The sequence below is a fragment of the Acomys minous genome, assembly GCF_964271855.1.
Source record: "Acomys minous genome assembly, chromosome: 10".
NCBI lineage: Eukaryota > Metazoa > Chordata > Mammalia > Rodentia > Muridae > Acomys > Acomys minous.
Genome location: NC_140491.1, coordinates 114436186 through 114452879, shown reverse-complemented (window position 1 = coordinate 114452879; position 16694 = coordinate 114436186). Strand labels below are relative to the sequence as shown.

The 16694-nt window shown below is 41.0% G+C and overlaps 1 protein-coding gene across 1 annotated transcript in view; it reads right to left on the bottom strand.

The window, feature by feature from the left end:
• The window catches only part of PPP1R1C (protein phosphatase 1 regulatory inhibitor subunit 1C), a 109190-nt gene that overhangs the window by 51359 nt on the left and 41137 nt on the right, over nt 1-16694 (bottom strand). Inside the window, exons 3-4 of the mRNA XM_084798032.1 lie at nt 1919-1956; nt 63-123 (exon numbers count right to left, since the gene is read on the bottom strand). Coding sequence (XP_084654158.1) covers nt 63-123; nt 1919-1956 — 99 coding nt within the window. The remainder of the gene's footprint in view (nt 1-62; nt 124-1918; nt 1957-16694) is intronic.

Genomic DNA, 16694 nt, shown 5'->3' with positions numbered 1-16694 from the left:
CTTGCCAGTGCTAACACCCATCGCTCATGACAGCCCAGGATGGTACCGGTACCTAGCTTTACCTTTCATGGCAGGAGGCGTGTACACGCTCTGCTTCCTTTGCTTAGGGGATGCGGTCTGCGACTGTGGACAAAGAAAGCGAAAGCATTAGATGCGCACAAAAAGCACATTGCTGTCAGACCTGAGACACGGAGGTCAGCCCAGGCTACATGAGACTTTGTGTCAAAAATGCATATTAATTTATATTTTAATGTTATGAATGAAAGGGTCTTAACGAGTTCTAGTTTTGCTGAGAAAAACTTAAGTGTAAATAGTTACAAGGGGTAGTTTTATGTTTCCATACATATAAGAAAGAATGTGAGGTGCGAAGTTTGAAAGAAAGTAGAAATTATTTTGTAAAGTTTTATCTTGAATTGAGGCATATTTGTGCAAATTAAATTGTCCTCAAAGTCATCATCCAGATGTTATTATTTACTGATGCAAAATAAATCTACCAAACAGTAAGGGTAAGAAAATTGAAATAAACACTTGTCAGAAGCTTAGCAAATGAACACTTTGCACCGTAGACTGTTTTCCTCCTTTTACTGAGGATCAGACCCAGGCTCTCACACACAGGCACACTCTGCACTGAGCTACTCGTCCAGGGCAGCACATTCTCTGGAGCAGAGTTCTTTGGTACCAGTCTGCACTGAGGCCAACTGTGTGGGTGCCTGATGACTCTGAGGCACCGTGAGGTCAACTGTGTGGGTGCCTGATGACTCTGAGGCACCGTGAGGTCAACTGTGTGGGTGCCTGGTGACTCTGAGGCACTGTTCTCTCTTCAGTCATATCAGGCTGGTCTTGATTAGCAGCCACGACCTCTGGGATCCCTTGTGTCCTTTTCCATACGCACATGCTAAGGTAAGTAGAAAGTTAATTCTACAGAAATGCTGTGTTGTCTCAGTAGGATAATGGTGAATCATCACGAAACCGACTTTATGTAAGTAAGTGCTTAGTTTTCGAGGCCTTTTTGCACTTGGTTTCTCAGTAAATTGTTCAAAGCTGTGCAGATGTTATTTGGTGTTTTGCAATTTCTAAAATTTCTTCTTTGGGTGTTGCATGCTTACTATGATCATGGAAACTGCTTGCCCCCACAGTCCCTCTGTTCTCTCTTTGTTCCATTACTGGGCTTATAAAACTTCATATTTTATATACGCTACCAGATCCTCAACTCTCCCCTGCCTCCGACTTCCTGTCTGAATTCTTCATCTAGATATGAGAAAGGCAAGAGATGTACAATGTTCATACTGAGTTTGCATTTGAACTTGTTATTTAGGGAGCCCATCAGTTCTGGTGACAGAAGCTCTAAGGGAACTCATTCTCCCCAGGCTTGAGCTATCAGGCTGACTTTGGCTCTAAACAGCTAAAGACCTTTTAAGATGTGGCCGGCACTGCCTCTGTCTCCTTACTCTTGAATTTCAGTGTTGCCTATGCCTGCTTATCATGTCTCTATATAAATACTCAGGAAATTAAGTCTATCGGTTGTGTATCTTACCGCTAAAATCAATGTTTAATTTTGAATTTTTTTGCAAGGCTTAGAATCTCAGCAAGAAGCAAGGAAACTGAGAGGCAGAGATTTTTGTCATAGCAGTTTACTGCAAATCCAGGAAAAGCAACCTAATACTTTCTATAGCACAGTGTTATTTATTTATGCCATCTATGTTATCTATGTCATTATCACTCACACGGTTAATGTAGACTAGTACCAACAAATTCTGTTCCAAAGAATAGGCTGCGCTGGTCATGTAGCTCAGGGGAGAGCTTGCCTGTGTGTGAGACCCTGAGTGTGATCCTCAGAATAAAGAGGGGGAAAACCACTGTGATATTATCACAGTTAATTGTGTTATAACACATTTATTCAAAATATAGGAAAACTTACTTCTTCTTGTGTGTTGCTCACCCTCTTCTCATCAATTTCTGAAAGACAAGTTGACACAATTTGTTAGAAATGTAGTAGTCTTCCTCATAATTGCATGCTAATATTTTCAAAGCCTATTTAGAAATAGTTCAAACGATTGCCACATGCTTGTATAACAACTGTGAGTTAGGGCTGAGATGAACAGGAAGACAGGTGAACCATGTGCTTCTGAGAGATTTTTTCCCCCAAAGTTTAAGTAAACACATGGGAAAGCTGTGCACTTGACAACCTAGATTGCGTATCTTCAGCATCCAGAAAGAACACCAGGGAAATGACCCACGGCGCCATGACGGATGACATCAGTCAGCCTGTGTTAAGACTTAAGCATCCTTCTCTTTTAATTGATTTTCCTGAAATTACCAATAACTTTAGGATATTACTGCTCAAAGGTCTTCAAGTTTGTCCCTGACAATCTCTGTTTTCACAGTCAGCTTAGTGTCCATGACTGTTAAGAGAGCAGCTGCCTCCCTTCCATGGGCCTCTGTACAAAGCCAGCAACTGCCAAACCTTTCTTATGATATTGCTCAGCACCTTGTCACAGGCTGTGCAGAGAGGGGGACAAAGGTGCTCATGTCTAGCACTCCACAGACAGCTGCTTTGGGTTGAGAGTCTTTCTTTCCTGCTTGCTTTGCTTGGTTTCCGTCTTGGCTTCTTGACCTAGTGACCATTTCCTATTCCTTATGTAAGTTCCCAAAGCAAAAGATGAATCCAATGGTCCAACACTGAATGAGGACTTTGTCTTTGAGTCACAACAACTTAAGTAGCTGAACACAAAGTTAACTAGAAAAGAATCAGTAGCTCTCCTATATACAAATGACAAAACAAGTCGAGGGAGAAAGAAATCAGGGGAACAACACCATTCACAATAAGCCTCAAATAATATAAAATGTCTTGGGGTAACTCTGCCTAAGCAAGTAAAAAACTTGTACAATAAAAACTTTAAGATATTGAAGAAAATATCAGAAGATAAACATGCTCGTGGTCCAGTGGGATTAATATGGTAAAAATGGCCATCTTACCAAAAGCAGTCTATAGATTCAACAGATAAAGCAGAATGTAGCACGCAGTTACCCAGAGCTAACTAGAAGTAGCAAACAAGTTTCTTTCTAGGCATGAGTATGTATGTTTCCCTGTACACTTACTACTCTTTGTAAAATGGACACAACAATCAACCTTGGGCTTACGCTTTAGGGCTTTTTAATATTTAAGATAATACTTAATGTAATATTTTAAGATACGTATGAGCTCTCACCATTCACGTTGGACACTTGTACTCTCTCATAAGATACACTAAAAGATATCTTTCCAATAAAAACTGTGTTCATTATATGATTAAATGAAAAAGATTACCTTGTAGGCATAAGGTTATCGTATAGCTTAAATTCTAATTACCTATCTAAATGTTGTGTAAACTCTGCTCCCCAATTGTCCCCCTGTTATGCCAATAAAATAGGTTACAGCCAGTCGATGAGCCTGGGAGAGAATAGGGCTGGATGTCCTGCCAGCCAGGGGAGGAGGAGTTAGGGAGGAAGCAGGGATTCAGCCAAGGGGAGGGGTCCAAGGAAGATCAGAGGGAAGGAGCTGGAGCCAGGGAAAGCTGCAAAGTGCAAGCATGGCTGGGCTGTTTGCTGGACTAAGATAAAGTAGCACAGAGGGCTAAGAACTGCTCAGGATTGCTGTTGTGAAGCTTATTTTTAAACAAATACAAAAGAGGCTTGATTATTAGTATGATAGCCAGGCTAAGAAATAAGCTAAGAGAAATAAACACTGTTTTACAAAAATAACTTCAACAGTTTTTATTGTGTTACAGTGACAAAAATTCACTTTGCTCTAGAAGCAAAAATGGAGAAAACCAAGTCCTACGTCCCCATCCTGAAAGTAAAGAATTAACTTCAGACCATAGTAACCCAGGCAGAGGTAAAAAATGTCCCCAAACCATGTTACAGTTTTCCCACAATTCACTGATAACTCCTTTTCCTTACTTGGTTGCTGTTGGATTTCTGCCCTGCTAACACCTTATATAAACCCACAGTGTCTGCTCACAGGACACATTTACAAGGAGAATAAATACAAACACAATGTTCCTAATAATTTGTACCATGGAAGTTGTCAGCAACAAAGGAGACCCATAAAAGCACATTCAAGTCTTGCCAACTCTCTGTAATATCAAAATGACATTTATAATGTCCACATGTTCTGTGCCAGGCTATGAATTGTGAGCCCATGGCCAACTTCAACAGTTTTCAGGAGTACAGATCTCTAATAAAATGAGAAGAGATCACTGAATTCAAATATTGTCAAACTTTCTCAGTAAGCAGAAAAATAATATTACTTTTGGCTTTAGTTGAACAAAATGAATTTGTAATTGATGAGAAGTTTTCCAGCTGACTATCCATAATTAAAAACTACAAAATTTGGTAACTAGAGACTCTCTGCAGTTAAGATATTGTGAGGCTTGGCTACAAGGGCCAAAGTTCTTACCTTAGCACCCATGTTGGGCGACTCACAAATCCCTGTAACTCTGGCTCCAAGAGATCAAATGTCCCCTTCTGGCCAGTGCAGTCATGCACTCACATAGAAATGGGCACAAACATACAAAGACATAGCTACAGACACACACAGAGATATAGACACATCGAGACACAGATACAGACACAGGCGCACAAAGGCACAGACACACACAGATACAAACATACACATACCACAGTATACACACAAATAATAAAAATAAAAATAATTCTTTAAATTTATTTACACATTGAAGCTATAAAATTTCGGGAAAGATTTACACAGTTTTTTCATTAATTAATTTATTTAGTGACTTTAGAGCCTGATTGCAGCCCCCTCTCTCCCCTCCTCCCAGACCCACCTTCACACCCCCTCCTCCCATCCCTCCCTTCCCTTTTCTGAGAAGGGGAGGCCCCACCATAGGTACCAACCTATCCTTGCACATCAAGTTGCAGCACTAAGTGCATCCTCTCCTACTGAGGCCAGGCCAGGCAGCCCAGGTAGGGGAAAGGGATCCAAAAGTAGGCAACAGTCAGAGACAGCCCCTACTCCAATTGTTAGGCACATGATCACCAAGCTCACATCTGCTACCAATGTGTAGGGGGCATAGGTCCAGCCCGTGCATGCTCTTTGCTTGGTGGTTCAGTTTCTGTGAGGCCTCGTGGGCCCAGATAAGTTGATTCTGTAGATCTTCTTGTGGTGTCCTTGACCCTTCCAGCTCCCTGTATCCTTCCCCCTCCTCTTCTACAAATCTCTCTGAGCAAGCTTCACCTATTGTTCAGCTGTGGGTTGAAGCCTCTCAGAAGACAGTTATGCTAGGCTCCTGTCTGCAAGCATAGCAGAGCATCATACTTTTAATCTTCTCTTTCAATAGTCACTTAGTCTGAAAGGAGGAATTCCTTGCTCTAGGGCTGGAGATAGAGCAGGGTCTGTAGAGTAAGAGGCTAGCATGCGTGAAGGCCTGGCCTCAGCACTCCAGGGCCACATGGGCAAGGCCCACAGGATAGCTCCTGCTCATCAGCCCAGTAGCTGGGAGGTGAGATCAGGAGGATGAGGATGCTATGGTCATCTCAGCTGCCATAATTCTCTCTGCAGTCTTGTACAGAATACCTGGAGAAGAATGGTGACAGTATCTGTGCTCAATTCTTAGCACAGCAGCATAGGGGCTGCCCCGCACTATCTTGTCAAAGGGAGACATCTCATGCTCCTGTTTCACGAAAGAAGGCCAGCTCCTCATTCCAAAACGCAGTATGCGGGGCTTTATTGATAGTAAATGCTAAAGAGTTACCTTAATAAGCAAATGTCTGATTTGAGAAAACTCCTTAGAGCAAAAGCCATGACTTCTATTTTTATTTTTTTATTTTATTTTTATTTATTTATTTATTTTTTTGGTTTTTCGAGACAGGGTCCCTCTGTGGCTGTCCTGGACTCATTTTGTAGACCAGGCTGGCCTCGAACTCACAGTGATCCACCCGCCTCTGCCTCCCGAGTGCTGGGATTAAAGGCGTGCGCCACCACGCCCGGCATGACTTCTATTTTTAAAAATGGTTTTACTCAGTGCAAGGAAATGTGACAGACACTCAAACACCCATACACATCACCATGTGAGGTGACTCAAAAGGGAATCAGGAAAAATTAGGATGTTTGACTTTGTGCTGTGAGCTTCTGGAGACTGGGAAGAAATCAACATCAAGGTGTGTGTGTGTATACATGTATATGGATATGTATATGAATTCTTATATATGTATATATCTATGAAAAATATAAGATGTTTAAAAGCCATATCATATTTAATATACTCTTTAATAAAATTAGTCTCATAAACCAAACTAAAATAAAAGAAATTAATTGTTTATCAGGGCATCTCTTGCGGAACAGCACTAGTTTATAAGTAGAAGGCGCTGGTGGAGAGAGGTTCATACTCTTAGGCTAAAAAGGATGCAGGCTTCTGACCTAGATAGCAGGGTCACTTGTGCCTTTACTTTAAGCTGCTATTTTAGAAATGCAACAGGGAAACCCAGATCAGACAAAAATGGAGAACTTCAAGTAAAGACAGTACTGCAAACTGAAGGTCTGAAGACTTTTCCTGTTCAGAGGGTAAAGTTAAGAATAAAAAGAAATGACTGTAAAGGTAAAGCCTTGATCAGAAGGGAGTCAACCACCTCTGGAACCTGAAGCATTGAAGACGAACAAACAAACAAACAAGCCAGCAAACGCACAGCGGCATAGGCAGATGAGAAACTGGGCCCAGAAGGTTTTGGAAGCCAGAAGTAGCCACAAGCAACTGGAATTTTCAGTCCATCTATAAAAGGGCTGAAGTCCTATGAGAAGGAAACAAAAGCCAGAATTGCTGCCTAGAATCAGGAGGGCGTGACTGTTCCTCACGTTGGGGAAAAACTCTTACTACACAACCAGGGCAAGGCGGGCAGCAAAGGATGAGCTGCTGTGGATGACTGCCCAGGAACCGAAAGAGAAACATCAACCCTAACAGGTTGCCTAATTTCCTCTTCTGAAGATGTGAAATGCTGCTTGAGATAGAGACATGTCACTCCACTAAACTGGCTCCATATTCCATATTAGTTACACCACCAGTATGACCTTAACAGTCAGGTGGCATGAGAGGAGAACAGAGCATGACCCATCACAACCCAGGTGGACAGAACTCACTAAAATAAAAGCGAGTTCCATGAAACTACCACCAGCGTGTGTGATGATAGCACTGCCAGCTCGATGTGACGACCTATTGAAACAGCATTCCCTTGATGTTACCTACAACCATAGGGACACATACACACACAGAGAGGGTACAAGGGAGAGAGAGAGAGAGAGAGAGAGAGAGAGAGAGAGAGAGAGAGAGAGAGAGAGAGAGAGAGAGAGAGAGAGATATGCACACTCCTATCCTAGCACAAGGAAGGAAACTGGGATGCTTCCAATGTTATTCTCTTCCATTTCACTGATAATCTCTCGTCTGGTCATTTATCATGGGCCCATCTACTAAAATTAACCCTACAAAAAATGATAAAAATGAGTTCCAGAGAGGAGGGATTTTAATGGAAATAAAAGCTAAAGACTTTATTTAAATTGCTAACATTTCTGTGGGAACACAATGTCACTTGGTATCTTTGACTTCCACCAAATTTATCATTAAAAGCATAATTTTATAGTAGATGATTTATAATTTTCTTAAAAATATAAGAACATGTGCAATTAGGTTATGTCAGTCTCAAGAAGAGTTTGTGAAAAAATTAGCCATCAATCTCTATTAAATCTAGAATTTTACATCTATAGCATTATAACCCAAACCAAGTGGTTTAAATGCATTTACAACATGGTCATGGATTTTGGGATGTCACTAGTTAGCTTTCTTGAAGCATTCTTTTCCTGTAAGCAAGTGATACTTACAGCTAAGAAGTATTTCATAAGGGTCTTCTAAGGCAAAAATATTCATCTAGGCACAAAATTTCTACATACCTTAAAAACAAAGCTTGAATTGAATGATAGAAGTCAAGTAGGTTTACAAAGAAGGAATATAATAATTTCTTGACTGAATATGTTTATGTTTGTCTATGGAGATCCCTCAACTGGTGTGCTACATGTACACTTTATAGTATGTATGTGCTATACTGTATGTATATTTAATTGTATATATATATATAGATATATATGCTTGGGTCAAAACTGAATTTATAAAATTATTTTCATTACAGCTACTTCATACTGTAATTTTTCTGTTGTTATGAATCATAATGTAAATATCTGATATATGACGCTTGTGAAAAGGACCTTCGAGTCCCAAACAGGCTGCGACCCTCGGGTTGAGAACCACTGATCTAGAACCAGGAGCAGGCTGAGGAGATGGTGCGGGGGTAGCATGCATGCTTCTATGAAAGCAACAGGACCTGAGTTCAGATCCCCAGCACTCAGGCAAGGGTACTGGGCCCATCAGAGCACATCTGTACTCCAGCAATGAGGGGGCAGAGACAGGCACATCCGTAGTACTCACTGGCTAATGAGGTTCACTGAGAAAGTCTGTCCCACAAAATAAGGCTGAGAAAAACAACAACAACAACAACAACAACACACACACACACACACACACACACACACAGTGGGAAGGACGTCATCCATACATAGTCTAGACCAGAGGATATTTCACATTGAGCCTATAATTATGCTGGTTTCTCTCTGAATGTGATTATGACAATGCGTTCTTGAACTATTTCTGATTGGGAACATGTGCTGTAAAATTGTTTGCATAGGTCTGGTACAACTGCTCAGGCCATCTTTCAGTTTTACGTTCAATCCTTTTATCTAGGAAATGAGGGTACCAAGATGGCAGCCAGCCTGGATATGACTATAGATCTTAGAGATATTTTCACCACCTTCTCTTTTTGAATTTTTTTGGAATGACTAAAAATTAGCTTTATTTTATAGTATAGTAGCATTTCAGGAAAAAAATCTTATAAGTTTTTGTTTTGTTGTTTTTGGTGCCCCAAAGGCTTAATTACAAGGGGACTAGTGCTATGTTTGGCAGTCTGTAAAGGAATTTACCATCAGATCGCTGAAAACAGCAGAGGAATCTAAATGGCTGCCTTTTAGCTGATTCTCTATTTTTTCCTCACATGTGAAGAGGAGACATTCTTCAGAAGACCCTAGGACTATGTCCTGGGCAAACCACAGGCGGGGGAGACAATGACAGGCAGAGATGGCTCAGAGGCCTCAAGTCCACCAGTTCTGGATGGAGCAGCACAGTGGGTACCAGCACTAGGAAGGGACAAACCAAGTGCAGAAGAGGACTGTGCTGTCCTGCTGAGCACCCTGAAGCCTTTAGATTTCTCATTTCCCTGCGGTTTTAGTACCCTGGTTTAGAATCAGTGTGATTAACATGCTGGGTAAACCTACCCTGCTTCTCTGACAAGCAGTAGAGGACTAATTGATACTTCTCCAGAGAAGGGCTGGGTGGAATTGGGCTGAGCAAACTCTCTCTTCAGGCATCAAGGATGAAGCCTCTCAATCTGGCTTGCCCAGCTCTCCCACCTCCCAGTGCCAGACTGGGGAATCCTGCCTCGCTCTGCTGGAAGCCTGCTATTTATTGAGCCACGAGGCATGGTTTCTTCTGTGTTCTCCTCTGTGCACTTAGTTGGAGTTTTTGTTTGTTTTGGGTTTTGTTTTTTTTTCTTTTTGGTCAAAATTGGGGTCCAAATTGAAGCCACCAGAGCAATGAATTTAATTGCACTGGGAAAAGAGACATGGGTAAACCAGGAAGCAGGACCCTTGGCTTGCTGTGCCAAGAGTCACTTGGCTGCATTTTCTTTTCAACGTCACTTCCAGCTTTCCTTTCTTAAAACTGAAGATAATCCTATTACCAAATTGACTTTTCCCCAGAGCCTTCTATAAAACATCTCATGTTAAAGGCTATCCAATAACCCCTGGGTGCTTTGTAGGGGTTGTCTGCGCCCATAGAGAAGAACATGGCAAATAATACCCGAGAGGTCGTGTAGAAGACACAACCCTTTTGTCTTATGACTCCAAGTTGTATTTCTGCTTGCATGTCACAGTTCCTGTGGCTGCTTTGCAGCATGCGGAAAGAGACACAAAAGGTAGAGCCTCTGATGTCCCCAGAGCATGCTTTTCAGGGGTCTTCTTGACCTTATGAGTTTAGCTTCTCTTATTTAAATATTTAAATATTAGTTATCTCCACACACACTCGAGTTACTGGAGGACCTCAAAGTTGTTGCACCATCTGTCTCATCAGGCATCGTTTCCAAATGACTGATTTTTCCCCCTTGGAGTTGGAGTTTGAATTTGTCATATTTCTTCCAGGAAAAGAGTTTCATTTGAATTGGTATTAATTTAATCAGCAACATGATAATTGTTTTTAAAAAAAACTCCTTTAGAAATAATCACCTAAAGAATCGATGATAAAATATAGATTCTTACATTAATGTTATTTGCCAACAGAATGATAATTCTCTGATGTTCTGGGAAATGTAGAAAAATCAATGGCATCACTATTAATAAGCATTCAACATCTTCCAGGACTGTGTTTTATGCCCTTTTTTAGCTATAGTTTCCTCTAAAGAGTCATAATTTGAATAATTTTGGTTTTAGGCATTTTGAATCATTACCATTTTATGTACCTTTTACCTAAAATAGCACAACATTTCTTTTTAACATAATCCCTAAATGAGGCCCACTGGCTGGGGAGGAAACGCCAAGTGGGCTGCAATATGATTGGTGGTGGTGGAATTTGGAGGGCACCCACTTCCCCTATGAGATATGGGATCCTGCATTTGGAATTGGCTACTCACCAGTAGTTGGGTAATTATTTCTATTTCCACGCCATAGAAATGAAATGTTTCCTCTTTCTCCCAACAGTTTGCTAACACTGCCAGTGACTTACCGAACCTTCTTTGAGATCTTCATTAAAATTAATCACTTTCCAGCCAGGCACTCCTGTAATCCGAGCACTTGGGAAGGCAGAGGCAGGCAAATCTCTGAGAGTTCGAGGCCAGCCTGGTCTACTAAGCAAGTCCAGGACAGCCAAGGCTACACAGAGAAATTCTGTCTCAAAAAAATAAAACCCAAAACAAACAAAAACCAAAATAAAAACGAACAAACAAAAAACCCAGACTAAACACTTTCCATATCTGGAGAAGATAATGCCACACAAGCAAATGCAAATTTTATATATATATATATATATCAATCACACCATACATTTTGTTTCTTGTGGCGAATTTCCAACTTAAACTTCTGATCTTTATTTCTAATTGAATTGGTGAGTAATTTGGGGGCTAAAACTCATGAAAAGAACATATAAGCAAATACATACACTTGCATATATGTGACCACACATGTGCATTCCACATACACATGAAAAAAAAGACCTCAGAGGCAGCATGGTGCTTTTTAGCTTTATGAGGAAGATGTAGGACAAAGTGTACAAAGTTTAAATTATGTAGGGTAAAGAACTCTAAAGAACTCTAAAGATACGGCATGAAACCATGGTTAATATTGTTATACTGGTAATTGCCAAAAAGAAAGAGGGGAAGAGGAAGAAGAAGGGAGCCAAAAAAAAAAAAAAAAAAAAAAGAGGAAAGAGGGAAGAAAAAAAAAGATAGACGCAGGCATAAACAGTGGTCATATTCCTGTTTTAAGGAAATTATCCTAAGAGGTAAGTGGTCACGGAGCTAGAAAAGTCTTCCCATTAGGATGGGATGGCAGGATCCAAGCAAGGGTGATGACTCATTGAAACAAGCTGGAGAGACATTTGAGAGAAAGAATGGCCAAGCTTTGGCCACTCACTGGGTGGTTGTGGCTGCAAGTATCAGCAACAAAAGACAGGGACTTAAAGATCATTTTTTAAAGGTCATATCTGGTGTCTGGCTCATATTTTTGCATATTCATGAAATTGTTGATTTCGAGGTGATTGTTGATTATACAAGTGAGGAAAATCCAGAAATGGTAATGCTTAGGATTGAAAGCCCAGCGGAAGACTGATCTGGGAGCAGTTGGGTGAATCTAGGCATAAGAAGATACAGAGCTAAGACAAAGGCTTTACAAAGATAGAGAAACCAGGCTTGGTGGGAATCCTGCCTGCATACCCACACAGTTCAAGGAGAGACTGAAAAAGATAAGCCCATAAAGAGATAGCAGAGTAGCCACCCGGGAGATCAGATGTGTCAGCGATGACTTATACAAGAAGTCCCAGAGTATACCTGAATCTATTTTGGGTCAGCACTCTTTTTTTTGAATGTGTGATGCACGTTTAAAGCATTTGTTTGGTATCTTCTGTCTACAAAGATCGTTTACATACCATATCTGGCCTTGTATGTGATGAGAAATACAGATGTCCCTTCCTATGCTCAGTGGCAACAGGAATGACATTGTGGCTTGTTAATCAAACATTTTAGCTTGTTTTCTTGCTTACTTCACAGTTCAGCATGAAGCAGCCATGCTTCAGATCTTTGGAGCAAGTCTGGCAGAAGGTCAAGGGTATCATAAGACTCCTTGGAAATCAGTTATGACTAAATAAAATGTTAGCGGTTCAAGAAAATAATTTAAGAACAGATGGACCAAATTTACTTCCACACACATGAATCTGAACATAAAGTGGTTGACCAAACACATTTCACATTCCTCCAAATCTCCAAATATAACTCTGTGAACACTGAATTGAAAGAAAAATGCTGAGTGGTGTGTTCTGCCTTTCCGCTGGTTGGCTATTATCCTTAATGCTCAATTTTTTTTCAAATTTCTCTATTTTTTGGAGTTGCCTACATACTTTTATGATCAAGAAGACTCTTTTAAGATAAATGTTCTTGTATTTATTTCTTAAAGATTATTTATTCTAGCTCGCATCTTTCAACCCTCTTCAAATTTTTATCATTGCTGAAAAAAAACAGTTGCAAAAATAAATAAATAAATAAATAAATAAATAAATAACCCTCTGATTTATCCGTCTGTTTTTTCTTCACTTAAAATTTTCAACTTCCTCAATGCTGATACTCCTGGTTTGATATTTGATGTCTCATCTTAAAAGCTAGTATGAGCTGAAGTTCCCCGAGAAAGAGCCATGCCCATTTAAAAAATTCCACAAAGCTGATTGGCTGATGGTAGAGTCATGATGTCATAGACATAGGACAAAATACTGTAAGAATCTCTCTAGATCTGATAATAGTGGTTCACTGCCCATCTTTGTCTACTGTAACACCCAAACTATCAGGCGCAACCTTCTGGAATGTATTAATAGATCTAGTTTCCAGCACTGCAGATGTTAAAAGTATGTCATCAGACAGCATCTGAAACCTATAGCAAAGATTTCCCACTATGTTTAGCATCTTCCTGATGTTCCCCCTCATGTAATTGAAAAATGCCTTTATTTATAGCTCTTTTCGGGGAGGGGCTGTGTAACTATAGAGTTTTCATGAAATTGTGTCCATATTGAAATGTGGTATCTGGGCAATCTGAATAAGTCATGCTCCTGAGCATAATCTCTTATATTTGGCTCAAGAACAGAGTATCTCTTTTTGTTTTGGGGGTGAGAGCTGTTTTGCATTGATGCTGATGAGAACTGAGCACATTCCAGATCAAGGCATGGGCATTATAATTGTGTTACTGAAACAAAAGAACACATGCACTTGTTTATGGCAACCCCACGCATCTTTCCTTTCTTCTGAAGGAACCCTGTCTCTAAAAGAACCGGATCGAGGTGGGGTGAATGCTCCTGAACAGTTTGCAGCCAGCAGAGGACTGGGACCAATAGACAGCAAGATCTTCAAGCACCCAGTCTTCAGGTGGAAGCCATAGATGTGGTGGTCAGCCTCCAATTCTTCATCTGGGTAGCTCCAATAAGGCTTCCTGGATGCTTCTCACGGTACCTCAGCACAATAAAGCCTGTGTTCTGCATCAATGAAACCACTACGGTGTCCTTCCCTTCTCTGTCTTGCCCTCTCTTGCTGTTTAGTATTACATTACCAAATAAACCATTTTCATACATGTCCTTTGCTCCAGCTCACCAATCCAGAGAATTCAAAGCTAACCACTGATACTGCAGATTTGACCTCTGACCTGGAATACTGTATGTTTGAATTTCATTAAACTAATGTCAAGAACTACTCAGTTCTATCATTTCTCGATGTTCCACAAAATGTTTGAGTGTGTATATTTTTATTGTAGCTCTATAAATCTTTTATAGTGGGTATGGCTCCTTAGTCCAGCATCACAGTTGAACACAAGCCTAGGTGCTCAGTTGCACATCCAGTGCTGCTGAGGATTAGGAGACAGGGAGTCTTGTGTATAGGAAAGGAAAATGCAGCCATGACTCATACCACCATAAGTCCATAATTGGGAAAGATGGAATAAAACACATTAAAAACCACATATCCCATCAAAAGGACACTGCCAACTAGGCTCTAACTATTATGGAACTGCCAAAGACAGACTAAACTCATTCAGATAGTATCAGGAAATAGGCTCGAACGTAAAGATGTCCAGTTCCTGGGAGGATAGAAGACAAATATAACACAAGGGAGAGCCTGTGTGGTCAGCTTACAATGCTCGGCATCCGAGATGAGGTACATAGTGCTGTTGCCACCATTGGAGAACTGTTCACTCTCAGCCAGAGCAGCCACCTGTTCCTTTATGTCCCTGGGGTTACCTTTGTGCATCCAGCCTTGGGCAGCTAAACACACGACCATATCTCCTTCCCTTATGCATTAATTTTCTAGGTTTTCAGCCTATCCGAATGGCTGGTGAGTTTTCACTTTGCTTCTGAACTTGTCTAAATATGCCTTTACAGCTTTGAAGCATCAGCTGGAATTAAAGTTTGGAGTGGTAGTAGTAGTAGTAGCAGCAGCAATAATAATAATAATAATAATAATAATAATAATAATAATGATGATGATGATGATGATGATAATAATAATAACTATTCTGTAACCAGGCAGGGCTTCCAATGGAGAGACTAGGACACCAACCAGCACAAGACCTTCACCCTACAATTTGTCCTGACTGCAAGATGTGCTGGGGTAAAAGTTAGTGCAGAACTTGTGGGAGTGGCCAACAAAGGACTGGTCCAGTTTGAGACCCAAATCATCAGAGGTACCCCATGCCTGGCACTGCCTGGAGGTCCAGGAAACAGAGGCGGGATATCCCAGAGATCTAGGATAGAACCAAATATGACTGAGGGAACAGCCAATGAAATGATATTCTGCTATCCTTGTAGCATAATCGTCATCAGAGAGGCTTCATCCAGCAACTGATAGGAGGAGATGCGGAGCCCCACAGCCAAACTTTAGGCAGAGCTTGGGGAACTCCACCGAAGAGGAGGAAGGACTGTAGGGGGCAACTGAGTCAAGAACACCAGGAGAACAAGGCCCACAGAATCAACTGACCAGGGCCCATAGGGGCTCTCAGAGACTGAAGTGACAATCAGAGAGCCTATATGGAGCTGACCCAGGTCCACTGCATATATGTCATGGTGGTGTAGCTTAGTGTTCTTAGGTGTGGGAGCTCCCGGCAGTGGGAGCAGAACCTGTCTCTGACTCTTTTGCCTGCTTTTTGGATTCTTACTCTTCTACTGGGTTGCCTCATCCAGCCTTGATATGAGGTGTGTGCCTAGTCTTATTTTAACTTGTTGTGTCATGCTTGGTTGATGTCCCTGAGAGGATGGCTCTTTTCTGGAGTGGGGGGGGGGGGGAATAGATCTGGGGAAAAAGAGAGGTGGGGCCTGCATCTGGGATGTAATATATGAGAGAAGGAAAAAACACATAATTTAAAAAATCTAACAAATCTGGAGAAGAAAATATTAAGAAAAGAAAAAAGAAAAAAAGAAAAGAACAAGCTATTAAGGTGTTTACTGTAAACTCCTACCAATCCTTTGGTATGGTTAAGAACTTGTAAGCTGCAGGATGTGTTATAATTCAATACTATTTTCCAATTTTAAAGTCACAGACCTTGCATGGGATTGCTTCATTCGCCCCCAAATGGGAAAACAAATCAAAGGCATAATAAAGTGAGTGAGTATGTTATGGATTCCTACAGTGAAAGCATTCTGGGCTTGGAAACAAACTAAACTTTCTTCCCCCTAGGGGACTTAGAATTGGCAGTAAGAATGCCAGGAAGTAACTTTTTTTAAGAAAGAAAAAAAAAAAACCCACATAACTCTTCCCAGCATTCTTTTAATATTAAGGCACTTTGCATGACTAACTAGATGTTTATTCTTTGAAATCTAAGTTGAACAGTTACTAAGTGTTACTGAAATGAAAAAAATAATAATAATTTTTACTTAGGCGTTTAAATGTAAAACCCAGCCGTGGACAGTAATAACCATCTTGCCATTCAAGCATGCATTCATTTGTACCGCAAACTTTCCAAACCAGGCCTCGTGTGAAGGAACGAAGCAGTGAAAATTCAGACTCACAGCACACGGATGCTGACACGGGTGTACAGTTTTCCTCCATCCCTTCACACAGGAACAAGACGAGGTCCAAGCTCTGGGCTTGGTAAGAGGAATTTAAGGCCAAGTCAGACAGGGTCTCTCTTTCGATGAAGTTCTAGAACCTGCTCCTTTAAACATCCAGAAAGGAAAGGCAGGAAGACGGACAACCGCAATGCAGTGTGGGACACACAGCCCAGCCCAGCGAGCTTTCACTCCAGTCCTCAAATGTGCAAACTACTACAACTTACTCATCTTGGTGGCCAAAGATCTTGCCCCCGTTAGCAA